The sequence below is a fragment of the Crassostrea angulata genome, chromosome 7 (genome assembly GCF_025612915.1).
Source record: "Crassostrea angulata isolate pt1a10 chromosome 7, ASM2561291v2, whole genome shotgun sequence".
NCBI classification, from domain to species: Eukaryota; Metazoa; Mollusca; class Bivalvia; order Ostreida; family Ostreidae; genus Magallana; species Magallana angulata.
Genome location: NC_069117.1, coordinates 40,925,531 through 40,944,045, shown reverse-complemented (window position 1 = coordinate 40,944,045; position 18,515 = coordinate 40,925,531). Strand labels below are relative to the sequence as shown.

General features: G+C 33.3%; 2 protein-coding genes across 2 annotated transcripts; one reads left to right on the top strand and one right to left on the bottom strand.

Moving 5' to 3' along the window:
• Window positions 1–384: 384 nt before the first annotated feature.
• Window positions 385–3,732, top strand: LOC128191151 (potassium voltage-gated channel subfamily C member 4-like). Its single transcript, XM_052863213.1, has 2 exons — window positions 385–1,036; window positions 2,886–3,732. The coding sequence occupies exons 1-2, from the start codon at window positions 569–571 to the stop codon at window positions 3,693–3,695; spliced, it is 1,278 nt and encodes a 425-aa protein (XP_052719173.1). The 5' UTR covers window positions 385–568; the 3' UTR covers window positions 3,696–3,732.
• Window positions 3,733–4,694: 962 nt separating this feature from the next.
• Window positions 4,695–17,440, bottom strand: LOC128191150 (low-density lipoprotein receptor-related protein 4-like). The gene is made up of 19 exons (XM_052863212.1): window positions 17,138–17,440; window positions 14,845–15,310; window positions 12,375–12,630; window positions 11,476–11,623; window positions 11,209–11,319; window positions 10,814–11,062; window positions 10,485–10,629; window positions 9,903–10,043; window positions 9,346–9,451; window positions 9,030–9,177; window positions 8,169–8,288; window positions 7,793–8,023; window positions 7,480–7,663; window positions 7,239–7,366; window positions 6,985–7,141; window positions 6,518–6,630; window positions 5,563–5,685; window positions 5,125–5,344; window positions 4,695–4,917 (listed from the first exon to the last, which is right to left on the bottom strand). The coding sequence occupies exons 1-19, from the start codon at window positions 17,229–17,231 to the stop codon at window positions 4,800–4,802; spliced, it is 3,258 nt and encodes a 1,085-aa protein (XP_052719172.1). The 5' UTR covers window positions 17,232–17,440; the 3' UTR covers window positions 4,695–4,799.
• Between the last annotated feature and the right edge of the window lie 1,075 nt (window positions 17,441–18,515).

Sequence of the window (18,515 nt, the reverse complement as noted above, 5' to 3'; positions counted from 1 at the left end):
TGCACTTCACCATACCCAAATGACGGTTGGGCTAGCAGCATTCTGTTGGTATTTAAAATTGTTCATCACTCTACGTCCCGTGTTCGTATATTGACTGCATCATTAATGATCCCCAAAGTATTCTTCCACTCAAAATTAAAATTGAAAGAAAAAATCAAAAACATCGATTATTTCGTTTTGCATAGATGATGATTCTTCAAATTTCTTATTTATGACTTTACCTTAAGTGTACATTCAAACTATTCAAATGTCATGGTGTCGACTTCGTTACACTTATACATGTTCATGAATGTACAATAATATAAATGAACTGCAAAGGTTAAAATTGGTGCCAAATCAATGTAAAAAAAAAATCGATACAAGTGCTTGCATGTCACTGTCCACAGCTGCCAACGGCAAATTAGAACAATACCGTTTTCATTACTGTGAAAACTCGATTATTGGAAGCTTTAAAAATTCAGTTTGACAAGCATTGCTGTGAGATAGTTTTGTTTTAACAACTGTAACTCCGTGAAAAAAAATTATTCGCCATTTTTTTTAAACAGACTTGCATGTTCTGAATTCTAATATGAATGAATTGTACAGAATAAATCTACGAGGTAAAGAATTCATTTCGTCATCTGAATTACTACGCGAATTTTTGCAAAACTTGGTCAAAAGTAACCTTGCAGTTATTCGGCAAAATGGAGAGATATTTGTGGACAGAAATCCCATGATTTTCTACAACGTTTTAGATTATTATTCTGGAGATGGATTTCATCTTCCGAAAAATATCTGTCCAATTCAAGCGCTGAAGGAAGTGGAGTTTTGGAAAATACCTTCGAAGGACATTCCTTCGTGTTGTTATGAGGTGCTCTACGATGAACACGAGGCTCAGTATAACTCCATAGAAAACTTCGACAGTGATTTGAAAACCCAGGCAAATCAAACCGTTTCACCACTTTATGTGGAAAAGAAAACAAAGCCTTCTTTAGAAAGACTGAGATATAGATTGCTGGAAGCTCACACACATCCGTTTTCTACTTGGTCTGGAAGGGTAGGTTATTTTTTATTTATTTTTAGATTCTTTATTTCTTATACATGTATCAATAGTGAAATACGTGTACATTTCAACAATTGTTTATTTCTATTTGGACGCTTTTATTATAAATGTATAATTTGTGAAACTGAATATGAATTTACTTAAAATATTAATTGTAACTTCAATTTAAATGATGCTAAACTACCGAGTGTATGGTAAAAAAAAAGTATGCTGTCATGTAAAATAAAATAAAAAATTTAGACGAAACGTGTTTTTATATTGTACCTTTAGAAAATAAACCAACTCCTATGCTAAGCAAATTCGCAATAAAAATGGTGGCTTTACTTAGTATCCATAATTTGAAATAAAAATTACTGCGTAAAGTCATTTTTTTAAAACATCATTTCTTATGAATTTGAGAGAGAGAGAGCGAGAGAGAGAGAATATTCACGCATGCTAATGGTAAAGTAAACAATAATGTAAAAAAAATAGGATACAGTGTGACGATAGCAAAAACAGTTTGTTGTAACTGATAGTATTTTGAAGATAAATGCTCTTTACCAATATATGTAGTCTAATGTATAGTAATTGCAAATTGAATGTACTAATTCCTTCTATTGTCAGTTACCATTTATCCGATAATTACGTGATGCAGAATTTTGGCGTATCCGTTTCATACAGGATCTTCTAGAAAATAGGCTTTTGTACCAAAATAAAAGATTTTGTTTTTAATATGGAAAAATCCTCTGTGAGATCCATTAGAATTGCAAAGATAAACACATCATTATTTACCTCTGTTTAACGAATCCATTGTTTGATGCGACCCCATTAAAATACATTGCTATCAAATCAAGCAGCTTTAATTGATATTCGAATTCCGTATAGGATTCGAGTTTTAGTTTGCTGACAGTGCTCGAGCTGGGCTTCACCATTTATGACAATCTCGCGTCGCTTCAGTGTACACAGCTCTGGCCCCGACTAATCTATAGCTGCACATCATCAAAAGTATAGGAACAGGGCTTTCACTGCAGTGGTCAATAATTCAGCAATTACACATAGCCTTACTCGTCTGTCAATGATCTTCTCATTAATGGTGTGAGATCAGGGTTGAAATGGCTATACTTCAATAACACGTTAGTTAAGAACAGAATATCATAAAACATTAGTTTATAGTATAAATTCAAATGTATTATATATTGGTTTTGGAGTCATTTAACAATGCAGTCGGTAGTCATTGTTCAATCATCTCTCAATGTACTGCATGTTTGGCAATTTACTATTTTTATTTTAAAGACGCTGAGTATCATTCACTTGACCAGCAAACATACCTGTGCAAAAGTAAAATTATGTATGCACTTTTAAAAGTTGTTACAAAACTTTTCATTTAGGCAGTTTTGAATCAGATTGCATATCAAAAAGAGGGAACATAAACTTTGAATTTGTTAATTCTGACATAGTAAGTCAAGAATTGAAGAAATATCAGAAAATTAAATACCGTCTGTGTGGCTTTCATTCCAAGTTTTTTTTAATACTTTAATTTATAGAACTGTAGAGATTCCGTGTCTTTACTTTTTAATAAAAGCTTTTATACTATACTACTTGGGAATCGCATATTAAGTGATGCAAATGGACAGAAAGCAAATGTACTGTGTGATATGGGCATAATGGGCAATAATACTAAGTCTTGTAAAACAAACATATGTAGGTCGAACGTCCTTCGTGTGGCGAAAAGGAATTGTGAGTCCAACGGGAACACTGTTAGCAGATTCTGCTTTTTGACCTAGTTTTTCTACAATGTATATGCTTTGTATTATATTGATGATCCCATTTAATATTTCTTTGTAAGTTTTACATTTTGTTTCAGATCTGGATTTTTATATCGGCGCTCGTCACAATTACTTCAGTCGTTGTTTATTTGTTGAACAGTGATGAACAGTTCAGAATCCCTCGCGAAGGTTTACCAGTTCTTCCTTATAACATTACCTACGAGGAGGCCATAGTAAACCATAAGTATCTTGTCCTAATAAAAACAGCAAGAGAACCTACAAAGTCTGCATTAGAACAATTAACGAATGTATTTCTTTTGCTCGAACTCATGTTAAAATTTGCAATAACTCACCAGAAAAAAAGTTTTGTTTGCAGTCTTCAAAATGTTTTGGAGTTGCTTACTGGTATTTCAGTGTTTTTCGTAGTCTATCTTGACCGTAATGGCGCCGAGTTTATGGATGATCCCGTTCTGGAAGACATATTGGTTGTCATTGGGATTCTACAAGGATTGAGAGTCATTCGTGTTCTTCGATTGGTAGAATCCACCCCAGGGATGAAGGTACTGAAACTTTCTCTGAAAGAAAGCTGGAGAGAGTTTGCACTGCTCGTCATGGTACTCACGTCCTTTTCTCTTATCTTCGGATCGACGATGTACTGGATTGAACTGGATCACCCCGATACTTTTCCAAACATATTTGTCAGCATCTGGTGGGCACTTATCACTATGACAACAATTGGTTATGGAGATTTTTACCCCAAAACAGCTGGCGGATACTGTATCGCTAGCCTTGCTGCCGTTTTTGGGTTGATGCTCTTAGCCATGCCTATTACGATTCTAGCTTCAAACTTCAACGCATTCTACAACTGCTATAATTATAGGAGAAGACATTTGCTTTCAAGAACATAAACAGTACTTTCTTCTATTAATTTTTTTTTTTGGGGGGGGGGGGGGGTGTTACAATGTTTCTTGATTTCATTTGCAATCATCGATCGGCCTACGGTAAAATGTAACCAAATGCAATATCGACAATTCACTTACCCAAAGCAGTTCTTGATATTCTATAACTCTACATGAATTGATTAAATATTGTATGTAAAATTAATTTTTAAAATTCGATAATTATTTGTTATCTATGTTGAAAATTGGGAAAAGTTTACATTGATTATGCTTGCGTGGTTCAACATCCTAAAGAATATAATGACAACAGAGTGCCCATACGATGAGCGACTTTGGCATTACTTGACTAAATCAATCTCTTTTATTCATGGAGTAGATTTAATTATGTGTTACAAACTATTTTTCTATAGAGATTGTGTGTATAAAAATGAAATGGGTTTGTGATTAAGAAGAGGAGACATTTTTTACAACGTCAATAGGTATAAAAGTATTTAATATATCTTCTATTAACTACCTAATATGTTATGGAAGAATTCACTGAAAATTAAGTAAATCATTAAGTTGTTTATTTGCTTTAAAAAATGATAAATTTAATGTACACATTATAATATAAATGATAACATGGAATATATAAAAATATGAATGAAAACATGAAACATCTCCTATGCAAATACAAGAAACACAAAGGGTTTTTTTATTACGAATTATAAAAAACATTTACATATTTGTTTGAATGAGGTTCATTTAATGCTGGACTGTGTTTTGAGAAGATTTTTAATTAGAGACATTAAAAATGTTATCAAGTAACATTTAGAGCAATGTTTCAAACTGAACGTTTCTTAATTATACTTCTATAACAATTTCTTATGCACATATACAAAAACGTCATGCACCTTTAAAGGTAATATTACACATAGCAGAGGTACATGTATTTTAATGTATTAATGGAAACTGTATCATTGATTTTTCTCCAAGTAACGACATTACACGTTCATTATGATTTTTAAAAAAAAATATTAGCAAATTGATACTCATAACCAATTGTAGAATTCTGACATCTATCTTGCAGATACTGATATATGACATGATTGTTTTGTAAATAAAGTTAAAAGTTCAAGAATTGATTCTTATTTCTGGATTTCCATCACCAAATCCAGCGTTGCTGATGCCGCTGTCATTAGCGAACTTCACATTGGGGGTGTCAATTTGTTCTTCGTAGGCTATTCTTGCCCTACAATGTAAAAGTTGCAATCATTACCAATGATTCGGTGATTCTTTTTTTGGTTTCATATAAATCTGTATAAATTTACGGTGAAAAACTTATAGTTTAATTAGTTAACGCTGTTAACGGATATAATGACAACAATCACGTGACGGCTTTATCCAATGGCATTGCTTTATACTATTCCCAGGCAAATCAAATAATAATAATGCGTACCTTCGTTTGAAATAAATAAATAAGAGGACAACAACGATGCCAATCAGAACCACCGCCCCTAGGACGGAGCCAGCGATAACGGGCGTGGCGTCAGAGGTGTCCTCGGCTTTCACGGCTCTAGGGCCTCCCAGGTTCTGTACAGGAATGTTGTTTTCAGACACCACTTCTTCTTCTCTGTAACTTAGTCCTCTTAAAATCGTCAAAGGTTTACGTTTATCTCCTAAATTTATATAAAATGTAAAGTTCAATATATCAGGTGCACATAAAAGAAATTTGTTTTTTTAAATTGCAATTAATTTTTCTATAAACACATTTTTTTAAAAAACAAGTTCAGATTTTCTCTATAAAAATAAAAATCACAGTTTTCTTAGTAAGAAAAAATTCAAAGCAATTGAAAGTGTAATTTGTTAAGTTGGCAATAGCCAACGTATATTTTACCTTGTGTACACGTAAATTTGTCTTTCATATCCATTCCATCTGCACATGCGCAGATATATCCAGTAAGCGTTGGAATGCACATGGAACTGCAATTTCCATTTTTATTAAGACAATCCGTATTCACTGTAAAAGTATAGTTACTTAATAAGATATGTGACAATTGTTTGCAAACCTTTTTGTTAAATATTTTGAATCCATCTATATTGCCAAACTTTTTTGATAAACTTAAACAGTATAAAAAGAACTGTTTTATTTTCGTCCTCACTTTCGGCGGTCAAAATTAATATAAGACTGAGCCAATTCAAAACAATTTTAGATATTAACTTTTTTTAATTAGGAAAAGTATCTAGTTTTACAGTTGTCTGGACGAATTCAAGACAGGGCAAATCCGTATGCAAGTGTAGAAAAACGAAAAAACACGGTACAAAAAAATAATCCTCCATACAGTATATTTCGATCTTTCCAAGTACTGTTTAGAATTTTCTAAGAATTTCAATTAATATTTTGCAGTATCAAAATTTAATGATTTTTTAAAAGCATTAAACATTTAAATGCATGACTATATCTTTCACCAATGAACAGAATTTCTATATTTTGTCACAAAGAGGGCTTGATGATCGTGGCTATTTTTAGACTGTATTGATCTTTTTTTTAGAAGAACAGCTTTTATGTATAGAAATATAAGAAAATGTCAAAATTTTACCTTTAAAAGTTATGGATTTTTTTTTTTAGAAGATAATGGTTTATAGCTTAACAAATCATATTTCAAAATTTTAGGTAGAGCTGATGGTTAATTTGTTGACAATCCAGCCTCCTTAACTGAAAAAAATCGATTTATCCGTTGACGTTACATGTTTTCTAAGTATTTGTACCATGCCTCTGAAACACTGACTGAGAGACCCAAGTATTGGGCTCTTGACTACTAGATTCAAAGCCCATATATAAAGGCCGTTACCTGGCTGAACGTCCCCTGGGTGGGTATCCACAGACTCCAGTCTGCCATATTCATGCGAGTCCATCATCCAGTGGACTTTGTAGCCCGAGTTCTTGTTCACCTTTGTTACTCGTCTATAATGCAAATGTATACATGTACCACTCGAGTCGGGGAAAATAGTAGTATTTTAATTATTAGTTATAGTTTGTTTGCAAGGGTTGAAAGATGTTGTATTTAATAATCATAAACTTAAAAAAAAGATGTCTGGTTGTTACATGTATCTGTCTAGTTTTCAAGTTACATTTTGATTTTGGTTTTTTTTTTCATTCTATTAATCTTATACAAGTAATGTATAGTTAACAAAATTATTCTTAGCATGATAACAATGCTTATTGTCACTCATTGATCATGCGAGCACAGTTAGATACACCTATATGAGGTTTTTGTGGAAAATTATCACTACTGTAACAATGATTTGGGATACTTACTGTCTGTTAATAGCCGTATAATAAACGAAGTTGCCAGCCACCACAAGGTTAGCTATATGAGCCTGTTCGTCTTTCAAAAGAACGTGTCTATTTTTACCATCAAAATCACAATATTCTATTACATCCTGCACACCATCGCTCCAATAGAGCCGTTTAGCTACCAAAAGAAAAAAATTAACAAAATAATTAAATGTCATAAAAAAGAAAAGAAGAATGTTTAGGGACGGGCTAGTTTGGTTGGATTTCTGACTTACACGTATAGTCAATGGCCAAACCGTTGACCTGGCGGATTTTGGTGGCTACAATTGCTTCTTTGAAAGTTCCATCCATCGATGATCTACCTATGTATGGCGCATCTCCTGTGTCGGTGTAGAATAAATACCTACAAAAACATATTAAAGTATTTTTTTATTAATAACAACGTTCTGGCCAGAACGCACTTTTTACTATACGTGAACACACCGGTGCGAATATCAATCGTGTTTCGGTATTTACCCTTTTGAGGGATAAAGCACGACTTCATAGGCGGCCGCTAGATCCGTGATGATCTGACGGTCGTATCCGGTGTAAGGGTCGACCACGCCGATAAAGGAAGCGCTGGTCAGTCCAGAGAGAACCGCCGCGTAGTAAAGAAGGTCAGTGGAGTAGTCAATGGCAATCCCAAATGGAGTAAAAGAACCTGCAAAACACATGATTTGACTTTCTAGATTCGTGTTCAACATATATATATATATATATATATATATATGTACGATGCCAGTTTTATTTTATATGTACTGTATTTCGATTGCCTATGTGATCACCTCACCTAAGTTTAAAATTGTTGTGACGTTTTTGCCAGATAGGTCCATCTTTTTGATCTGGCGATTTCTATAGTCTGACCAGTAAATTTCAGAGGTCACGTGATGAACAAATGCGCGCGCAGGTGAGTAATCTTTATCAACGTCTACCGCAGACACAACTGCTGACTGGGTAGAGATCTGGTACATTCTTTTGTGGGTAAAATCGACAGTCAGTATGAAATTATTCTTCATCGTATCTGCAATACAAAAAAGAACAAGTTATAAATCTCGATGAATTCAGAGAGAGAGACAGAGAGAGAGATATGAGAGAGACAGAGAGAGATATGAGAGAGACAGAGAGAGAGAGAGAACGAGAGAGAGAGAGAGAGAGAGATGATTTACCACTTGAACAGTTAACTCCATTAACTTCAAGGCGGTATCCAAATCCACACATACATTTTCTAAACGTTCCCTTTGGCAGGCAGATATGTTCACAACCTCCATTATTCAGTTCACATGGACCTATGTTTATATAAATGGTTATATAAATTGATAGTTTTGCACTGACGAACGAATTTTTTTAACAAAAAAAATACATGTAAAATATATATTATTAATAAGTTGAAACCATTTCATACGTAAAACCATTAAGCTAACCTTAATTTTAGATTTTAAAATTAAACTGAAAACAAACATGCATTTCTATATTATGTGTTGTTTTGGTTTTTGGTTTTTCCTTTTGTTGCTCTTAGTGCCTACAGCATTGAAAATACTTAAATATACTTGATTGATTAGTGTCAGTAACCTTATGAACATTAATTGAAGTTTGAAGACTACTGATGGCAAAAATCCACAGCATTAGAATAAATGACATTAATGGAACAATCAAAAATTCAAATGCGCATTAGCTTACGCCTGAATATTCAACAAAGTATTTACCACATTTACCTTTTAAGATATTGCTATAATAATAGTATACACATGACTGTACTTTTATCGAAGTACCTTTTTCCTTGCTACCTGTATTAATGAAAAAATGACAATAACAAACCGTCAACCAAAATCCATAAAACGAAATACAAATTCAAAGCATAGCAACACGGACCTCCAAAAAGATAGAGGTAGGATCAGGTTCCTAGGAGGAGTGAGCATTCTCTGCTGACCGGTCACACCCGCCGTGTGCTCTTTCTCGTAATAATTTGTACTGAAATAATCAACATGAGATGGTTTTTGGTGGAGAAATGGCAAAATAAAGTTGGGTACCTTTCTGTTTTTTCTGAAGACCCGGATCGAATATGGCCATTCCTGTAAGTTTTCCGAACCCATCTAACTCGACCGTTAATTCTATACGACGAGATGCGAGGGATGCCGAATGGAGCTCGTTTTCAGTAGTTGTGGACAGGGTGTAGTCCTAACAATCAAGTAACAATGCAATATTGAGAATGGAAATATATGATATTTTTTGCTTTGAAAAGTTAAGGCTTGTTAATTAATTACTCTGTAAACAATGGGGCGCTTATCAGTGTTAATTGTACGTGTTCATTATTGTTAGCAATACACATTCCGTGTAAAAGCTTACTTTATAAACAAGTAGTTCCTTATCGTGGTTGACTGTGAAATATGTCTGCAGATCAGATCCATCATTTTTGACACTTTTCACTTCTCCGTTGTCGATCCAAAATATTCTGATGAAAACAATAATCTTTACAGTATGCATACCATTTTTTCATGCAGAAAATAACGTCAGTTTTGACTATTAAATACTACTTTTTGCGTCAAAATCTAGTTATGAAAAGAAAATTGTTTACATGGTAATTTCTTAGGGAAACTTGTATTTCATGATGTCTTTTATCAATTAATCATGCAGTCAATCCGTGTCCTTGATTGTTTACAAAATTTTAATTGAATTTGACAGAATGTGCCTAAAATATAATTATATGTGTTAGTAAACAGATTAATTGTTTTGTACGGAGTCACTAGAATGCTTACTTTTTAAACTAAGGAATTATAATAGATATTGTTGTGATTGTCATCAAGGTGATAATTTTTCTAAGAAACATGCCTACGCGTGCAATCAATCATGTACAACCTACCTACTAGTTCCGGGTCTACATATCAATCTTGTGTACAACTTACCTACTAGTATCAACGTTATAGTATAGTCCTGACAGTCCACTTTTTGTGACACTGGTATAGACAGTGGTGATGTTACTGCCGTCAAGGGAAGCGTACACAATGCGGTCCCCGGCGGTAGAGGATGTGATCCAGTAAAGGCGCCTACAAAGGCACATCGGACACACTGATACTTGCACTAATTGGTACATCCATATACTACTGTATTATATTGTACTTAATGTTAAAATGAGTATATGTAATTATAGTATATGATGTGGTAATGCTAAAATCTACGGGCCCGTATTACAAGTCCAGAGCAGATTACATGTACCAGCTTTTTTTCAATGTCAGTTTAAAAGAAAATCAAAATTCAGTTTTGCAGCTCAAGTTTGATACAACTTATCAAGTTGTGAAATATTACCTGTCAGGTAGAATGATGATCATAGAAAAAACAGTATATATCTATGTATGTGTTTTATTGGAGAAAAAAAACGAAGGCTTGGAAAATTAGAAGGGATAACGTTTGATGAGCATTTCTCATTATTTGTCCAAGTGTACATGTATATACATGACAGTTACTGTGTAGGTACATTGAATGCTTACTTGTGATAGGGACACACGGTGAGATAGGACGGATTCTCTACATTGTCTATAACCTTGTTAACGATGCCCGATCCTACAGAGTACAAGCTGATGCTCTTTGAATCGCTCCAGTACACAATGTTCTCAATCCAATCAAATGTCAATCCTAATAGAAAGGTGAAATACTTCTGATCAATGCATTATACATTACATTGGGCATTGGCAAAATACGATTCTTTCCCAAATGCAATAGTTTAGTAGTGTTGTATAGGTTCATTGTAGCGTTGTCTTTATTTGAAATAAATAGTTTGAAGTTCCTGTGGAAGTTCTTTTGTATTATTTTAATGTACCTGATATTTTTCCGACACGCGTGAGAGAAGAGGATTTGTTAGATAGGAAGTCGTATGAATACAAAAATCCACTGTCGGTGTAGTACAGGCGTTTATCCACAGCGGAAGTAGCCAGAAGTTTGACAGATTCCCGGTTGAGAGGCAGACATATTGGTTCATGTGACAGACTTGTAATAACCCGTATGTCCAGCATACAAATGTCTGTTTTGTTTGCTATGAATAGACCCTTGGAAAACAAATAATGCTCTTCTACAAATGGAAAGGAAAGAATTATTGAAATTTCAGACTTTCCAGTTAATTTTCAGATCAAATTTCAGTTATGTCAGACTTTTAGATCTTCGGTATCTGTTTTTCTGTGTTAAAGAATCAGGCCGCCATTAGCGATGTTGCCTCACCTTGACACGTGACTTTATCGCTCGCGAGCTTGTACCCAGACTTGCACATACACTTTCCGCCGCTAGGGGTATTCACACAAAAGTGTTGACACTTCAAACTGTTACAGCTGTCTGCAAGACATAAAAGAATCGATGATACTACAGAATGATAAAAATATAAAATCGATCGTTTATAATTAACAGTCTTATATTGTGTCAACTTGATTTAAATAGAATATATGATTCCTCCGCCAAACAAAAATGTTTAATCTGGGTTACATTACGTACGGTCGATGATTTTTTGCGTGGTTTTGTCGTAGACACTGATGGCCCATGGTGTGCGAGACCGGAAGTACCGCATCCATTTGTTGTCTCCGGTAGTTTTGTCCAAACATGTGACTAAATAGGAGTGGTATTCGGTTACACAAACCAAGTCCTGGAAAAAAAACATTGGCATATAATCTTTAAATATTTAGCTTTATGGACATAATCTTATATTAATCGAAACCATGCATTGTTTCCTAAATGAACAAATGCAGAGTTACAATTTAAGTACACTGGTGGATAGCTGCCGTTAAAAGAAAAATCGCATGATAGCTTGCTACTTGTATTTTAAAAGTTTTGGCAATTTTGTTTGGCTTTTTTTTATGAATAAATGTACATGGAACGACCAGATCAGCGAATGCGAGACTGACCTTGGGTTTCCGACAATGAACTGTCACATTTTTACCGATTGAATACTGCAATACGGCTATTAAAAATCATTACTCAGTACATGCATGTACCTTGTTTCGGTTCAAAAGATTTTTAAAATCATTGTTTAAATTAGGAAATACTGACGGTTTTCTGTAAGACTTATAAACACGGTAGAGAATTTGAGCACAAGGTCGTATGAAATTGGCATATTTAATTTTCTGCAAATTGTAAAGATGCATGACCAAGGCTTTATTTGACTTGCCGTTGAAAATCATAATTGAAAATTAAAATAAAATCAATTAAAATCACATAAATGACAAATAATTTGATTCATTGCTCCAGTAAATTAACATTATTGTAAAACACACATTTCATTAATTATAATATTATTTCAACAGTAATTAGTCGTTCATAATCTGCAATTTGTTTATCTGTCATCCAAAATTTCAAAACTCTGAAACGTTCTAGGAAAAATAAAACTATTTGAATACCTTATACACTGTGATGCCGCTCATGGTGATGCTCGTGAACTTTGACCTCCGTACCACGTGTCTGTTGTTTCCGTCGTAGTCGCACTTCTCCACGGTGTTCCTCTTGATGTCGATCCAGTAGATGGTTTTACTCTCTGTGTCCACTGCCATGTCGGGGATCCACACCGCCCCCGTTACTATGGTCTCCCTCTCCTCGCCGGCTAAAGTGGCTCGTTCAATTTTGCCAGTTTTGTCGTGCTCCGACCAAAACAAATACCTTTAATTAAGTGAGAAAAAAAAAAGAATTTTATTACAATTTGGAATCTAAGACAAAATTAAATCCTAACCTTTCACTGGGGTTAAAAAAATAGTAACCATTTTTCTTGGGTTGCAGGTTTCATAAAAAGCGTTTAAATAGCCAAATATTTTGAGATACATGCATTTAACTAAATAGTAATGTAAATTAATTTTGTTTGTTTCTTAATTTCTTAGATAAATTCTTAATGTTTTATTAATCTAAAAAATAAGGTCAAGATGTTGATATTTTATTTGCAACACATCCTCCAACTTTTCCTTCTGCAAAGTAATTTTGCATTCAAAACAACCTATTATAGTTATATTTTGTTTTTGTTGAATTATTCAATTAATATTTTGTTGTTATTGTGGTGTTGGTTTTGTTTACTTTATGACTCAAGAGAAAACATGTTTCATCATGAAAAACCATTTGATTTATAATGTTATTTAGGAACATATGATTTGAATATTCCCGTTAGGCGTCATTCAACTGATTTGAAAAAAAAAACCGGCCCTAGGCATCAATGCAGTTTACTTTTAAAATAGAACATATATGTCAAACTAAATGAATTATTGATATAAATTTGGCTACACATCTCTAAATTGAACCACATATATTTCTTCAAGTAATTTTGACGTGTCATAAACTAAAAAGGAAATTGTCTTGGGTTCAGTACAATTTTGTGCTTATGTTTTGTAATTTTTTTTCGGCTTTGTTTTGCCTCGATATTGACCGCGATCATACAGTGCGATGTAAGCATGTACTATCTCCGCTAACAGCTTATATGTGTTGTAACGTCGACCCCCAGAGGTCCGAGGGGTGGTACTGTATTGGTGTAACATGGGTCAGCGAGGTATCCCTGTCATGTTTTGATTTCGTTCTCCGCGTTACATGAACCACGCGGCAGGGAGAAAAGAATCTGCGTCGTTCACAGTTTGGAACTGCGGTTATTATGTTAATAAGACACAGATTATGTGATTATGATGCTTTTAAATGACACGGATATTTTGGAAGCGCTTTTTTGATTTATATACTTCAACGTTAACCCTCTGAGAAATAAAATTCTCGTCACTAATCGTGATGAGTTTTTAAAACCTAAGTTTAACGATTAAAATATACGCAGTTGATTTGAAAACTGAAAATATTAACGCAAAAGAATCTGCATACTCGGTTGAAGAACATTTCAATCATCGTTGTCCAAATAATGTTATGCATTTTTAAAACAATCTGTTCCTTCATTCGTGGATCATAAGAATTCATAACAGGGCGTAAAATATACTTGTCAATGGGTTCACTACACATAAGAGGGAAAATGGGTTTATGTTTATTTTATTAAATCATCATGTTTTATTATTCATAATTAATTCTTTTATGTTCTCATTAATGGGGTAATACAAGGTGAACGTTTATGTGAGTTTCTGTTAGTGTGTTGTACGACCGCATTGCCTATAGCATCATTAAAATGTCTGAGTTTAGTACACTTATTAGTGTTATATTACTTTGAAGCAAACATTGACCTAATGGCATGTCTATGCATTGCAATTAGCATAGTAATCTGCTTTATCTTCGGTTCACCTTGAACTGCACAAATTAAAAGTGAAGGAAACACCAATGCATCGCCGTAAGGTCATTCGACTTGTGGCAAAGCTAATTTCAGGAAATGTCTGTCATTCGGAAGATCTTGTAAAAATGTTCCGATTCTCTTTCACTAATCAGTGATGAGTGTTGCGTGTTGATTAAATTAAAAGTACAAATGTACAAACGTACGTTACGATACCAAATAAAACAAAAAGGTGTTATGCAATCACCTCAAGCTTTACCTTAATGAAACAATTTTAAAACAATACACATCAAAAGAAGTAGCTACATGTATCAGTAGGGAAAAATCCAATATTTTCTGACAACTTGCATGCACATAGCCGTTTTGTTTTTCAAATAATTAAAAACATTCATGTATAACATTGAAAATGCTACATATGTACTATTGGAGAACATCTTTGTGTATTTGCCATTACGTTGTGTAATGTCAATAAGCCATAATTCTATCCTGTGAATATGTAGGTTTGTATGTTTACTGTTAAACATCAGAATTTATTTTTCCTAAATATTGATGGTCGTGCATACGCGATAAATCTTGAGGGGAAATTGGGAATGGGGAAAACGGGGAGGGATGGGGATATCTTTACAACATCTTACCCAACTAGGGGATCAACAGCTATGGCCAAGGGCTTAGAAAGGCCATTTTCTACCAGAACCCTAAACATAGAGGGATCTGAATCGTTTGTAGATTGGACTGCTATCCAATTATAATACTCGTCAGTCCAGTAGATGTTCTTTGTCAGCCAATCGTAGGCAAGTTTAGTGGAGGTTTTTGATATGCCTTCGTGCAATAGTGTAATGGACTGGGACGAATCATTTAGCCAGACGTTGAAATTGTTCATCTTGTACAGGCTACGAGTATTTCCATCTAAGAGGTAGATTTTTCGGTCGTTGGCATCTGTGGCTATGCTGATTATTTCTGTAGTCTCATGAAAATTAAAATTCCGAACTGGAAAAATGGACGCAGTTTTGAATGCGTCAATGCTGCCTGGTAATGTTGTTAGAGACCCGGATGAATATAGATTTGGAAGCTGGGATATAATCAATCCATTATCTATCGTATCTGAAAGGAAAATGACAATTAAGATTAAATGTTTATATCAAAATCATTAACGAAACCCAATTTTACTCAAATTAATAACCAATCAACATTTTACAAGAAAATCGGATTAGAAAATTGGTATTACAATATCATTATTAAAAAGTTAAAATATCATTTGTTATTAATGAAAGATTTGCAAATCAATCGCAATTATTGCAGTGTGTGTTTCTATATCATTATTCAGAACTAATCTTACATGTATCGGATGTATTGATACTCAACTAGAAGCCTTGCTTTAAGTTGTATACCTTACATACTTGTATGTATAATTATACTAAGTGCTTGAACATTTGCTATTATTTTGCTTTCAGATCACGATTTGAATGATTAACTAAATGCATATGCAGATATTATTTTTTTTATCTGACAACCAAAATTCAAATAAAATTTCCAGATTTTTTTTTCCGTGGCATTCTTTCATGATCTAAAATAGACCAAAAATTCTTCCATTTATTGTTGAAAAGCAGATGGCAGACAAAATGTCTGTTGTTTTTTGCGCTGTTTTACCCTTATTCAAGGTAAAGAATAAATTTAAATATGAAATCAACTACATTATTCTGAATCAATACCAATAATAGAATTTTAGGAGTTGTCAAGACCTCAATCTATTTTTGATGAACAAGATTTATTTGTTTGAGAACTATTATATTAAATAACATATAAAATGTCTGCAATACATATGAAGTCATGAGTTTATTTGATTTCTGTATAATATTAAGGCATTATTATACATCGATGTAAATACTATTTTATGATTACAGATGAATTTGAAAGAATTTTTGGCGAGATATTGATGCTTATACCCTGAATATTCGAATAAAATTACAAAATTAGTGTACTGTAGTTTAATTTTTGTGCCTTCGCAAAATCTTGAAGTTTGTTTCTTTTTAGTACTTATAAATTTATCTCATAGATGAAAGGAGTTCCATGCAATGCTTTATTTTGTATTCTGGCTAGAACTGTTTAGTTATGAACCCGTACTGTACGATTTTGGATTTTTTGTCTGTTCAGACTTTGCATAATGTGTCTTTTAAGATATGAATATAAATTAACTGTTGCGACAGTATATATGAGACGGCTCGATCGATCAATTTAGAATTTGATCTCTGTATACGCATATTTAACGATTGCCTAAATTTAATTATATGCCGACTTAACCATTTTATGGGGATACCGCAACGCTTAATCCATATTAAACAGCCCCTATGAGATTTCAATTCAAATCTGACGTAACCAGTAAAGTGTTGTTATGGATTGATTGTCCTGAGGAAAATAGTCAATGATACATTATTCACCCCCCCCCCCCAAAAAAATTCCCCTCTCCCCACTCGCTGAACAAATGATTAAAAACGGAAGGGGAAATGTATGCCTCTGAGAACCTTACATGTATTCTATAGTGTGCTTTTTATGCGGTTCTAAATTCTATTGTTTTTTAGTTTCATTAAAAATGGAAATAAATGCTAAAAAACAATTTTTAAAAAGTTCACATTTAGAGTCTATTGAATTATTTTATAAGAGGGAGAATCAGAGTGAAGGATGTTACCATCTACTTTCAAGTATATTATAATTTACAGGCTTTTTTCCTTTTAATTTTTACCATCAAAATTTAAAATAAAAGAAATTAAAAAAGAACTTACAATAATGTGTCAAAACCATAATATTCAAAGTCATTAATATTTCATTTATTCTTCAAATTTCAGTATTTGATTACAAATGTAAGTCAAGAAAAATTCAATTAATTCAACAAAGGTTGCGAAAAGGCAAATAATATGATAATTATGCACTTACCTTGCGCATTAGAAAAATCCAGGAAACTTAAAACACAAATTAAAGGAACTATCACAAAACTGTGTTTTTCAATAAATATTACATGTAACTTCATGTTGGTAGAATCCAGCACTGGGTAGAGCCCAAACTTATTTAACCAGCGTAAAAAATATAAAAGAAGAAAATTGGTCGGCCATGTAACAATTAGCGATGGCGAGGATCGCGTTATAATTACTGTTAAACTTACATCGAAATCTCATTTGTACGCTTCACTGATTGCAAACGACATGGTAATATGGCTGTCATAATTCTGATATTCAGGTGAAAGCGGCAATCGCTGCCTAAAACACCGACGCAGACGTACATACTTTATTTCTTAATTAATATAAAAGAAATATAAAATATGACCATTATTAGACGTAAATGGAAGGACTTTGTGTACATGGATATTTGGTGTAGGCATACTGCGAATATTTCCGTTTTTATATTTTATAAAATAAGTATGAATAACGTTTATTGCATGAAATATTTATCACAGGATTTGCAAGTTATAAAAGCTCGATTTTTTTTCTATTCTCTATTTGCCTTTACATCAGTATTTTCTTCCTTAATTTTTTAGAAATTAACTTTTGTTCTTGATATTACAGATAAAATAGAATCATAATCTTACCAGTTCTGAAAATCAATTTTTTGCGTATAAATATTTATATTATGCATTCATTGAACTTTTAACTAAATACCTACCTCCAAACGCGTTTATTAGCAGCGTAATTTCATAAAATGTTTGTTTATTCAAATTCCTTCTAAACTTAAACATGTGCATCCACAGGTTGATCGAGGTAGATGAACAGAATTTTTAAAAAAGGAGATGATTAGAGTGTTGCCAAATCCATGGGGTTTTTTTTTCATGCGCATTTTCTCTTCAATTATTTTTTTTCCATGAGGTAAATGGGCGAAAATCATATAAGATTCTAAACATGTATAACCCTTTTCATACATGTATATGTGAGACTACGCCACTGAAAATTTCGTATTTTGGCTTATCAGGTTAATTTCAATACACGGTTAAAAACGTGATGTTTACAGGGATTTTGTATTGTAGCAGACCTGGATGATAACGTTGAAATATTGCGCGAGGTATTACGAGTGATTCCCGAATAGAGAAAACTTTAAGATGAAAACATTACTCATTATAAATCTCCTTAAGAAATCTTTGTAATTTTTAGAGTGAAAATGATAATGTGTCAATAAAGATATCTTGGAAATTTTCTCTTTCATCGATTTCAATTGGCCAAATGAATTACATCTTTCGACAGACTTTGTAGATAAACCCCAAAAACCCTTAACTTAGAGAAACCGCTGGGGCGCTTCCGTGGTGATTTCCCTAGTTTTCGTTTTC